Source organism: Populus trichocarpa, chromosome 12 (assembly GCF_000002775.5).
Source record: "Populus trichocarpa isolate Nisqually-1 chromosome 12, P.trichocarpa_v4.1, whole genome shotgun sequence".
Lineage (NCBI taxonomy): Eukaryota > Viridiplantae > Streptophyta > Magnoliopsida > Malpighiales > Salicaceae > Populus > Populus trichocarpa.
This window is the reverse complement of record NC_037296.2, coordinates 14,256,703-14,269,336: the sequence shown is the minus strand read 5'-3', so window position 1 is coordinate 14,269,336 and position 12,634 is coordinate 14,256,703. Positions and strand designations below refer to the sequence as shown.

The 12,634-nt window shown below is 34.8% G+C and overlaps 1 protein-coding gene across 3 annotated transcripts; it reads right to left on the bottom strand.

Annotated features, from left to right (window-relative positions):
• Positions 1 to 3,050: 3,050 nt before the first annotated feature.
• On the bottom strand, positions 3,051 to 8,356 carry LOC7453982 (trehalose-phosphate phosphatase A). Of its 3 annotated transcripts, none has more exons than XM_006377036.3 (13): positions 7,940 to 8,354; positions 6,040 to 6,139; positions 5,444 to 5,955; positions 5,204 to 5,344; positions 5,037 to 5,108; positions 4,796 to 4,921; positions 4,646 to 4,702; positions 4,464 to 4,565; positions 4,253 to 4,330; positions 4,092 to 4,161; positions 3,927 to 3,997; positions 3,724 to 3,816; positions 3,051 to 3,509 (listed from the first exon to the last, which is right to left on the bottom strand). In XM_006377036.3, exons 3-13 carry the CDS (start codon positions 5,741 to 5,743, stop codon positions 3,456 to 3,458), a joined length of 1,164 nt encoding a protein of 387 aa, XP_006377098.1. In that variant the 5' UTR covers positions 5,744 to 5,955; positions 6,040 to 6,139; positions 7,940 to 8,354; the 3' UTR covers positions 3,051 to 3,455. The 3 variants fall into 3 exon arrangements, with proteins under 3 accessions (XP_006377098.1, XP_024438487.1, XP_052301968.1); XM_024582719.2 differs by lacking the exon at positions 7,940 to 8,354 and adding an exon at positions 7,368 to 7,589; XM_052446008.1 differs by lacking the exons at positions 3,051 to 3,509; positions 3,724 to 3,816 and having other exon boundaries at positions 3,927 to 4,010; positions 7,940 to 8,356.
• Between the last annotated feature and the right edge of the window lie 4,278 nt (positions 8,357 to 12,634).

Below are 12,634 nucleotides of genomic sequence, written 5' to 3'. Positions count from 1 at the left end.
AATTCAACTTAGAAATCAATCTAGAGTAAGAACTGAGTTATAAGGATGGTCTACTCGTGCTTGGTACATCTATTTTTTTATATAAAAATATAATCAAAATAATAATATTTTGATAAATTTTATTTTTTAAAATAATAATAAATTGAAGATTGGGTTTTATCCCGAGGCAACCATGTCATTAATTACCCCGGATTTTTAACCATGTTAAATTGAATTAATCTTATTTTTTTTATTTGGATTGGTTCAAGTCTCGGATAGAGTTAGATTTCATTTCAATCCACCGAGTTGATCTGGTTTGTATAACTAGTATCTAAAGAAGATGGGTAATGATATTTCACCTGTCAAACAAAAAACAACACACTCTTGTAACAGATAAAGGCTTTATCATAGTCCACTGTCCAAAAGATTTCTAGTTAATAGATCCATATTGCATTCTCGAGGGCCTTGCCCATTACCATTAGATTCAAATCGTTAAGCAGGTAACAAATAATTAGGTAACATACAAATTTGATAGGATTTGGATTGCTTCCTTACACCACAGTCAAACAATACTGATGACAATTCACTGCATAAACTCATCCCTTGAGATCCAAATAATGTAAAGGTACCTTTCTCGAAATGGATGTGAAAGAAATTCTCATATTCCTCTTATACGTAGCAATGCATTGGGTCAGCTTTCGACTAAAGCTACTCCTGCTCATAAACTCGATAGCTTGATCCATAAAAGTTCAACATGGGCTCAAGGTTCCTCATGGAAGGATAAAGATTAAAGTCCCAGGCTTGATTCTTGGGATCTCTGAGAATCACCCACCATCTGATTGGTGGGTCTCATCACATAGATGGTGTTTGCGTAATTCTTTCTGGGCTTGCGTAATGGTAAATCTGCTGTCCCAAAAACATTTTCCATCCAGTATAGGCTCCGAATTTCAATGGCCCAATAGAAGTTGAGGCAGTTGGGTCGCGTTGACCCAGATGCGACTCATTTAAGAGATCCTTCGACTTTCGGCCGAAAAAATTAAGCTGCTAAGATCCGGCTTGTGTATAAAGATAATTTTTAATCTTTCGATTTTTATCATTCCTTGTTGTTATAGACCAGCAAGAACTCCAAAAGAACGTTGAAATCTTCTCAAGAAGATTGATAACTCCATAATCTCCAACTCCCCGCCATCTTCAAAACTTGAAAGTATCATGGCTTGATCAGATTCAGTCACCGCATATTTTCTTACTTTTCATTTTCACTACCCATCCACTGCCAAAAACAACACAGAAAGAAGTATGCAGTTACAAAAATCATTTTCAGAGACCTTAACCGTCTTCTACACACTTGCTGGGAGATACATTGATAACAATCTTACAATAGATTGTAATGACAAGGGAGTGGAATTTGTGGAAGCCCAAGTAAGTGGCTGTCTCTCATAGCTTCTCGAGGGAGGAGAACTTGAGACCTAGTTGCGGAATCATTTGGCTTCATATCCAACTCAACCTGAAAACAGCCTTTTTGTACTGATCCAATTCAACATGTTTGAATCCAGAGTGGTGACCATTGGTGTCTGTGTGACACACAGGTGTCTGATGCACACACAGGTGTGACTCGTGCGTGTCTATATTGAGCTTGAGTATAATAAACTAGGACGTGTTTGAAGTAAGCTTTCACTCAAGGATTTGAGGTCCAAAACTGAAGACTATTGCCAGTACCATTACCAATGGATCACACCAGCCGACACGAGTCGAGGTCGTGCAGCAGTTATATGGAAGACTCTAACAATGGTGGCTCAAGCGAAACACGGTCGGTTAAGGCCTTCCCTCTTGACACATAGATTTAACATGAGAGGGAAGATAGCAATGCCTGTACCGGATATATAATTCTCGTGGGAACTTTGCAAGTGTCAATTTCACATTTTACACCAGACGACGATAGCAAGGTGCAACTATTCATGACCTCGTAGATAGAGTTCACAATGGAATAAAGATGGTGGCAGATTGTGCAAAAGTTTCAAGCAGATTTAGGTTAGTGGATTGCATGCCCCTGGTGTTGATATGGTTTTTCTTGTAGACACTAACAGCTTGTTTGAACCAATTATATATATTAAAATTGATTTCAACTATTTAAGCAAATTGAATCGATTTGATTTGCTAATTAATTTTTTTCATTTGAAATATGTTTTAGTTTCATGGTCCATGCTCCGTGTACTAAGAGATTAAGATTTCTCAATTTACATTTGTGAGTTCACTTGGTTTTCGGAGACCTTTTTAAACTCCAGCGAAAGAACTCGATTGACCAATGGCGACAAGATCAAACGAAGAAAACTTCTTAAAGATGTTTCCAAGCAATTCCCTCTTTGTTGAAGATCTTGAACATTGCTTTGGTTTTATTCTGAACTTATTTTATATCACGACGATGTCGTCTTGGTTTTTTAAACCATAGTTTATATTATTTTAATTGAAAATAATTGGCTTGTTCAACCTATGAGCTGAGCCCCTGAGCAATGGGCAGGGGGTTAAGACACATAGCCATGTTAGAATGTACTTTTCTCCAAGTTAGAAAGGGAAATGGAGGGCAACAGGATCATGTTGTCGCACTTTAGAGTTTAGATTACAGAACCTGTATATTCAAAAGACTCGCAAGAGGGCTATTTTCTCCCCTGCGGTGCATCAGGTAAATATTACCACTTCCACAGCCCTAGGACCCCTGACCTGAAGTGCTGTGCATCTTACACCGGCCAACGAGGTTCTGGCCACATAGCTAGGGTTTTGACAACAATCCAATCTAAGAGGCTTATCTCGCAACCATCAAGTTCATGATAAACGGATCAATTGATCTACCCCGATTAACACAAACATCATCGTAGACAACAAATATTTTGGACTCCCAACGTTTTTCTGGTTTAGGATATCCAGTCCACCTGAGACAGGAATTCTCAAGCTATTTCAAGAACATGGAAATACTCACAGCTTGCACATTTAATAAAAAATGTAGACATGATTAAAAAGAATGATTTCGTTTTTGCCTGTATAAGCTCTAATAACAGACTTGAAGAAACGCGCAGAACAGAGTAAAAAACTATATATTAAAGCTCAAAACTAGGAGGGTACAAAAGGAATCATCTCTATTACCTCAAAGAATTAACAAATATTCCGGATTCTATATAGAACCCCTAGGGAGTAAACCGACCTAAACTGAAGGTCAAGAAGGCAAAAAAGGAGGAATTAATATACTTGGGCATGATGGCATTGCTCTAAAGATAATTAAAGAAGGGAATTTACAATTAGGACAAGGAGCTCCGAGCGGAAATAGTTAAGCAGGGCGGTCCTCAGGTCTCTAATGGAGGTCTTCTTTGCAACTCTGCTTCAAAACAACCTAGGGTATTTCCTAGTGAACTTAAGAATATAAAATGCCTTTCATGTTGTCTGTGTATGTTATAGTATTCTCCTCTTTATGTAATTCCTTGTAACATTTATAAAGCACTCGATTTCTTCCATGTCACCAGGGACTTGAGAAACTCCATGACCTAAAATGATAGCATGCAGATGATAGCAAAGATTAGATATTTGGAAAACGGAAATAAAAATAGCACAAATCTGTAAAAATAGACAGATCAGTTTTAGAGCAGTAGAACACGAGTGAAATAGAAGGAGATCATGGTGCAAAAATTATACAGGAATGTCCAGGTATCTTTTTTGATGGCTTAAGCTAAAAGAAGTTCAAATAAAAATAAATTCTACCTCTGCTGGGTCTCTGAGAGAGTAATACGCATTGCTTTCCTTCGGTGATTTTGATACAAAAATGCCATAACCACAGTTCCTCTCTCTCAAAACCTATCGAGAGTGCATCAAATTAATTCAGCATGTAACCAAAGAGTGTCTGTCTTACAGATTCATCAGCATAATAAAAGAGGAATGTTGGAACTATTTTATCTATAGGTTACCTTAAATGCATCTTCATCTGTCCGGTCATCTCCAACATAAATCGGCAGCACATCATCACAATTGCTGAGATCTAAAACAGGTTTCTTGTTGTAATTAGTATAAAGAAAAGCTTAACATTCTCTTAATCATATGTAACAAACAGTTCAAAGTAAATTGTTGCTCACCTAGTGATTCAAGTAGAAATTCAAGAGCTTTCCCCTTGTCCCAATTGATCGCGGGACGGATTTCTAAAACCTAATTGTTGTCAAGATAACATAACATAAATGACGGATCCCTTAAACCAAAAGGAGCATAGATTAGCGAAACTAAAAATGATAAAATTTACCTTCCTCCCATGAGTCAATCGCAGGCGAGGATACTTCTTTATGACATCCTGGACACGCTCCCCAACTGATTTCCAGTTCTGAAAACAAATTCCATAAAGTATGATTAAACATTGAAATACAGGAATAACTCCTTTGTTTGGCAAAATAACACAAGAGAGAAGTAAATTGAAAATTCAAGATTTAAATTTTCAGGAAAAACAACCAACTTACATCTTGATCAACGTTACGGTAATGTACAGAGACACAGAATTTATTGTTCTCAACTGTTGCCCCTTTAATATCTTCGGTAATCCTGACAAGGGAACTATAAACCTGCAGAGGTAAATAGATTGAGAATAAGCAAAACAAACAAGCACATCAAAATTGGCATTGAAGAGAAAAGATTCACGTACCTCGTCAATCATAGGTAAAAATTCTCTTGCAGGCTGGAATAAGTTAACTTCGTTGCCCTACATTTAGAAAAAAATAAAATGATAAACTCAATTTAGAAAATTAGGGGTAGACGCTAAGAAGCTACAAAGAGGTGCCAAGAATGTTTATACCTGCTTGTCCGTAGACTTGATACAATTTCGGTGGTCGTCAGATACAGATTGCCTGACAGGGCCCATGATATCCATACCATGACTACCCGCATAGTAGAGTTCTGTAAGCCCTACAAACTCATACACCTGAATACAAAAACAATCAAGGTCGAATGAAAACATGAACCAAAGAGAAAAAAAATGCACATGAAGTCATCAAAAAAAGGACTTTCATTTGTTTCAAAACAAGTTCTTTAGTTACCTTGTCACGGCTTCTTCCACTGATTATTGCTGTTGGGAAATATTTTGCCACTTCCTTTACAATGGAACGCATCTATAAAAAATGCAGGATTTCATGAGAAAAATAAGAGGATAGAAAATAAATCTAAACAGCAATATTTCCCATGTCATTCATGAAACTACTCTTACATCAGCAGACATGAAGGCATTGTCAGGATTTTCAACAATTGGTGAAAGAGTACCATCATAATCCAGAAATAAGGCGATTCTCTTGCCTTTTGCAAAGTTTGCAATTTGCTCGAAAGATGCAAGCGCAGATGGATATTTAAGCTGCACAGTCGAGAAAAGGTGAACAACGCTTTACAAATTAATTATCTACCAATTTGACACTAAAAAAATCTATAGGTGAACTTAAGATAAATGAATTACCAGCCAGGTGCGATAGGCAACTTCTGGATCAGGTGCGGAAAGCTCATGGTTAATATCCTTGGCAAACTTCTTATGAGTAGGAGATGATGATTTCATGGCATCCAGCCAACCACAGGAGCGAACATCATCAAGCACTCCAGTTTTCCTCCTAGGAATAGATAGTAATAGATTTGACGAGAAAGGTGCACCTGAGGGTGAGTACGGCAGCATCAAACCATGGTGGTACCCGCGTAGCCTTGACTTGCTTAGGGGAGCAGAATCAGTGAGCACAGGAGCATTATGATTTGATTTGAGGTCCATCGGATTCAGATTCGTAAGAGTATTTTTTATAACGTCCAAATAAAGTCAAAGTTAACAGTAGACTGTCCTTGCAAATTGAATAAAATAACAAAGCTTTTTGAATGCCAGATATCTCTTCACCCAACCCTTTTATCGATAAAGAACCACCTCTTCAGAGATATCTTGTCAATGCTGCTTGGCAAGCAGTCCATCAAGCACTGGGCTCCTGAAAACTGATGGCCAGAACAAAGAGCTCCTAAGAAAACAGTCAATTACAATGTCAAGTTACTTTCAAAGAAAACCAAGATCCAATTTACCTATATGTTTTCATCTCTGTAGCCAACACGATGAACCAAAAAAGGGTCTGAAAAGTTGTTAATGTTTTGCTCTTGCGTTCCTCGGGAAATCCTCAATCCTCTGCAAAACACAGTGAAACAACTAAGTAATGCAAGAGACACCATTATATTCCCAAATAGTAGAAGCTGAAAGCATGGCTTACAAGATGATTATGAAGAACTAAACAAACAATGATAACAAGAACAAAACCCACAGAGAAGTTCCCAAGCAGGCTTGTACAACTTTGGTGTGGCAAACAGAAATTTACCAGAGAATGAATGTACTCAATACTTTGTAAATCAGTATCAAACAACAAAATTGAACTCATCGCACAAGAACTGCCTCTAGACAGAAAAAATTAACAGAACAAAAATATTAAACTAGGTGTGTCTTCTGTATCCCATTTAACAAGAAAGCCAAAATATATCCACCATTGGCTACCAAAGCCTGTGTCAAGGAATAAAACTTCAAGGTCATTAAGAATCTGATACTTCCTCAAAATTCCTGACACAGAATCCGTTTCCATATCCCATAAATCATCCAAGAAAGGACTCTAGATCTACAGGAAACAGCTTTAGGTAAAATCAACTGAAGTCTCCACGTATCTCAGCTACGAGAAACATGAAAAAATGACGGTCCTACTTATCTGCGCACATCAGCTAAGTAATTGACAAACAAACATATCATAACATGGATTTCATTACATATATTATACTATAGTGCAATAACACATTAATGACATAAAATCATAAATCACCTATTGCATAAAGAAGAATAAAAGAAAGAACACTGAAGCAAATCTATACAACCCAACTTCTTATAAAAAAAAACAGTGTCCAGTATTAAAAACTGGCCCACAAAGATGATCTTGTAGAGAAAATTGGTAGTTATGTACAATAAAAAGCTCTCTATATGAAAAGCTTTCACACTGAAGCAAACCATATGCAAACCACAAATAGTGGGCCTACATTACAAGCACGGGATTCATTAAAACAAATGAAGCCAAAAGATTTATCAAACGATATGTATTCATATATCATTAATGCAAATAAAAATTTTTAAAAAATCATAATTTTTTCAGAAAACAAAGATATCTCCCTACTTTCGTTGCTATCACACATTCTCCTGCTATGAGCTCAACCGCCCAACAACACCATCATCAGAGTTTTCCAAAAATAGAAAAAAAGAAAAAAGAAAAAAACAGGTCATACACACAGGGTACTTAAAAAATACATTTTTTTTAAAAAAAAAAACCCAGATAATAAAACCATTAAAGAAGTAAAAAAATAAAAAAAATATTCACCCTTACTTTTTTTTTAGAGCACGGAATCCGTGGGGTTCAATTTATGGTCAAGATTTCCAGCGAGGTAAACATGAGGATGCTTGAAAAGCACACACGGTTTTAACACAAAAAAGAAGAAGAAGAAATTGACATTTGACCATGACCATGTCTCGTGTACAGTAATAGAAATCAGAGAGATAAAAACAAAGACTTGAATCACCATCACCATTTTTGCCTTATCACACACGCTTAGCTTTGAAAATCAATGTCCCCTTTTCAGTTAGGAAATATAAACAGAAAAAACTGTACTACAAGTTATTATTATTAATATTATTATTATTTTGACTAAAGAAAAAATTGAAAAAGAACAAGAAAAAGAAGAGTCGCTTTTAACTGAAACCAGAAAAGCATTCAAAGAAGATAGAGAAGAGAAGAGGAAACAGAGATGGAAAAATTAACAGCGGAAAACGCTGTCGTTTTTGAGGAAAACTAAGCGGCAACATCACTTGCAAGATAACACGCGTGCGCTAAGAGATGAGAAAGTTTAGAAGATTGGACGGATACGCCGTCGTTTTACAGAAACGAAAAAGTTAACGTACCGGAGAGGAGCTCCAACCCAAAACAAGAACGCGAAAGAAATCTCGAGAATGCAGCTGCTTTCTCCTTCAATAAACGAATCGCAAAGAATCAGCAACGAAATGAATGAAACGAAACCGTATAGGTGTCTTAACGGCCGTAACGAAAACGACGAAAGAACAGAAGGAAGCCACAGCCACAGCTGCAGAGAGTATAAGAAAAGAATTCCTTCGAAAGGGATAGAAAGAAAGGTAAAAATGGCAAAACACCTCTGTGATAGAATCGCAGAGAAAAAATGCGAGAGACAGAGATTGGTTGTTTTTGTGGGTTTTCTTTCTTTCGACGCAGAACGAGAAAAGCGAAGGAGATAGGAGAGAAGCAAGCAAGTAGAGGAGAGCTGAGGAGAATTGAGTTTTTACGTTCTCTCTATTCTATGACTTCAACGTGTTTTATAAGCGTGTGTTTCGTAACCATTGTGTTTCAGAGTGTGCTGTAATTTTTATTTAAAAATATATTAAAATAATAAGTTTTTTTTTATTTTTTACATATTCAAAATCATTAAAGAAAAAATAATTTCAAAAACGTTTATTAGACAATAATTTAAAGACTCTAAATTCTAATTTTTTTTTATATAACTATTAAGTTTTAAAGTGTAAATTTGATATTGTGGCGCGTGAAATATTTTAAAAATATAATAAAATAATTTTTTTTAGATTTTTTTAATATCAAAACATTAAAAATATATTAATTTAATATTTTTTAAATAAAATATATTTTAAAATTACAAACAAAAACATAATCTACTGTCACTCCTGACACTCCCAAAGTGGATTTTACAACTGTGCTTGACGTCATCAACCCTCGCCGTTAAAATAGTAATTTTCATAGAAAGTGAAAGGGAGACGTGTTTTTTTCGCGTCATGTAAGTGTATTTTGAGAGTGGGTTAAAACAGATTTCAGAATATTTTATATTAATAAAATTCACTTAATTAATTTTTTAATCCTATTTTATTTTTGTTTACTTAGTTGATGGCTTAGAATAAACAAAAAAAAGTAAACAGAAAGACAAAAAACTGCCTAACTTGCGTGGGGTCCACGGGATCTTGTGATTAGACGACACGTGGGAAAAAGACTTTGCGGCCAAGCGCGTGGATACACCTATGAGTGAGTCGAGTCTGACGTGTTTACGTTTCAGCGCGGGTCCTACTAGGAAAGAGCTGTGGTAACCAAGTGTCTCGTCGCTTTCAGTAACAGGGTGACAGCTGGATGATGGTCACCGATGACGGTCGTTTTATGCAAGGTCCCACGTGGCAGGCAGGGAGGATAAGGGGCCCAGGATGCTCTGTTCTAAGTAACTATAGCCACTGGATGATGTGAGGTGGCAAGAGATGGGATGTAGGGTCCATTGATTTAAGGGTTCAACCAATGATAACCACAGAAAGAACTACGGTGGCAGAGATGAAGATTGATGGGACTAAAACTGAATTGTCACCACAAACTTTGTTTAGAGAATTTTTTTTCTACCCATCACCTTGAATCGGTTGTTTTTTTTTTTATAAACTTTTAGGGCATGTTGCCTTTTAAAAGCTGCAAAGTTTTCCCCTTTTTATATATATATATATATATAAAACTTTATTTCATATTTTTTCAATATCAAAGGGATATAATCCAATTAGATTACACGTTAAGAACTATGGGTTTTTTTTTAAACACTAAATTTCTCAAAAGATAATAATTAAAAAACTAACATGATTTTAAAAAATAGACTGTATTACTTAAAACAGCACAACCACAGCTAAGAACAACACAATTCAAATATATTTTTTAAATTTTATAAGTTGTGTTGTTTTTAAAATTATTCTATTTTTTAATTCTTTCTTATTTGGTGCTATTTATTCATAAAAAAATTAGGAAAGTTTCATTTTTTTTTATAAAAAAATATTATTTGTATAATATTAAGATAGTGATTGGAAATATGGTACCGATTGTTTTTTTAAAATGTTTTTCGCTAAGAAATGTATTAAAATAATATTTTTTTAATTTTTTAAAATAATTTTTAACATTAATAAATCAAAACTATCTAAAAAATAATTTTAAACAAAAAATAATAATTCTAAAACGTAAATACAAACAACCTCCAAAATTATAACTTTCATATTTATTTGCTATTGCTACACCTATACCGACACAAGCTTGAAAACATTCTATCACAATCACACCCATATTAAAATAGAAAAATTTAATGTAAATACACAAATAATTAAAATACGCCAGTCTTGAATAGTTAGGTGAAAATGATTAAGATATTAAATGAATTTTTTCCGTGTCAAGGAGAAATATGTGCTTAGACCAAATAGAAAAGCATTTTGTTTTTACAAGCAAACTTTACCACCCACGTAAGAGGAAAAAAAAAAAAAAAAACTTCTGCTATAGAGTATGAGCTAGCTACGAGGTCAAAATTCATGGCATTATTTAATTATTTATTGTAAAGTAAGTTATTATATAGCCTTCATGTCTTCGAGTTTAATATTATATGAAGAGAGTTGTGGTTGCCATTAGCACACGTCTTGACCGAAGAAGTTAATCTCAATAATTCATCGTTAATTATGAATTATGCACCTTTTTTTTCTTTTTTCTTTCTTTTAAAAAGGGAATTTCGACCTAGTGGTTCAAGTCCTAACTGGAAAGCAGAAACGGGGAAAGAAACATCCCACCATTGTCGACAACAACAATGCTCATTGCTCAATCTTTGTAGGCAATGACATGGAAAAGGTACGTGATGGGCCATGACCTTCTAGGTCCTCAAGTTTTTCCAAAAGAACCTTCCTCTCTTGTTCCATATGTTCCATATGCCCCTCCATTCTTATAAAATAATACGAATTAAATAATAATTAGGGCACCAAAAACTCTTGACACATTACCTAAACCCAACACTTTATGAACTTTATGAAATAATATTGAAATTTGAATGAGAAGGGTTGGTGCGATGAGAAGGATTGTTAAAGAGGAAGGCATTTGAATCAAGGGAGTAAGGGGTCAACTTTGTTCCTTTGGAAAATTCGAAGATGTCATTTGTGCTGGTGTATGGTTGGTATCACATTGCGGTGTTATTGAAACCGTGTGTTTTGTCTTAGTCACGGTCTTGAAAGTATATTTGTTTAATTAATTCATAAAATAATTTCATATGGATTCCACTGAAAATTTCTTTTGAAATATTACCCATGAAAAAACTATATTTTGTATTTAAAAAAAACTTGTATTTTTAAACTATATATAAATGCAAAAATTACTGCAATAATTAACAAGTATACACTGAATCTAGTTAATAGTTTAATCAACTAATGATGGAATTCAACTATAGTTTAATTAATTCATAAAATATTCAACTATACAAATAATACAGGGAAAAAAAACTTAGTTAAAATCATGTAACTTGTATAATTTTTACATATTCAAACATAGTCCGCTTTCCTCATTAAATGCAAAATATCATGATAAAACCACATATATTGACATTAAAAAAGAAGAATCACAACTCCCCTTGATCAATCAAAGCAGGAAGATTCTATGATATTGTTTATGGTTAGGCTAGCAAGGTACGTAGTTAGAAACAAATTAGCTATATTATTACCATTATTTTTTTAATATAACAAATAAATCCCCTTCTCTTACATATATATTACTATATCATTGTTGTGATTTATGACTTAATAATATTATTTTAACAAATCAATATGGTAGAAAAAATCATTGAAAACAAATCTCTTGAGGTTCACACTAAACATGCTAATGTGTAACCAGACAAACACACATATTATTATTCTCTTCATACGTGCTTGAGACTAACCAGCAGACACCAACCAGCCATCTCCTGCCGGGTCTAGCTTAAATGAGAACGACTGGTTAGAATCTTAACTTTGGAATGAACATGGAATTCTTCACTGCAATTGGTAATAAAAAAGAAGTGGAGATTTGGGGAAGACTTTGTCGCACGGCAAGAGATGGGCTGTGCGCAGGGTCAGTCAATGGAAGCTGGCAAACAGGAAGGGCTGGTTTAAAAGGAACACAGCACAATAGAGGGTCAAAGACGCTGACAAGAGAAAAACAAAAGGAAGTAACTAGGAAAAGGAAACGATGAAAAACATTTGTGCATTGGAAAGTGAAAGAGAAACTTAATAGATTAATTTTTGCCGTTTTCAAGGCCTTCTTTCTTTCTTGGTGGTGGCCATGTCGGGGGCCACTTGCGGTTGGTTACAGAACCTTCTCTTTCAATGCCGTCGGTTGTGGTAAGTTGGACTTTCTATGCATTTAATAATCTTGCTTCTAAGTGTAAATTTCGTGCAAGTCTTTTGACATTGATATCTCTTGGATTGTTCTTGATTCGTCTATCTCAAGGATTCATCAACGAAGACTGGAGTAAATTTCTGAGAAGGAAAGTGGAAGTAGCAGTACCACAAGAGGAGATATTCCTTTTTCCTTTCTTTTCATTAGACTCATAAACATGGTTCAGAAACTGTCTCCAAAAAAAAATCATTATGCTATCAAATCAATTCAAGTTAATGAGTTGACTTAGCAGTTTAAACTAAGTTTAATTGAATAATCAAATTAATAAAAAGCCTAATATTATATCAACTAGTTTTTATTGGATCAATTTTTCTCTGTTCGATGTAAATTAGGTTCTAGGTCATAAGTTTCTCCCATCAACCGGACATCGCAAG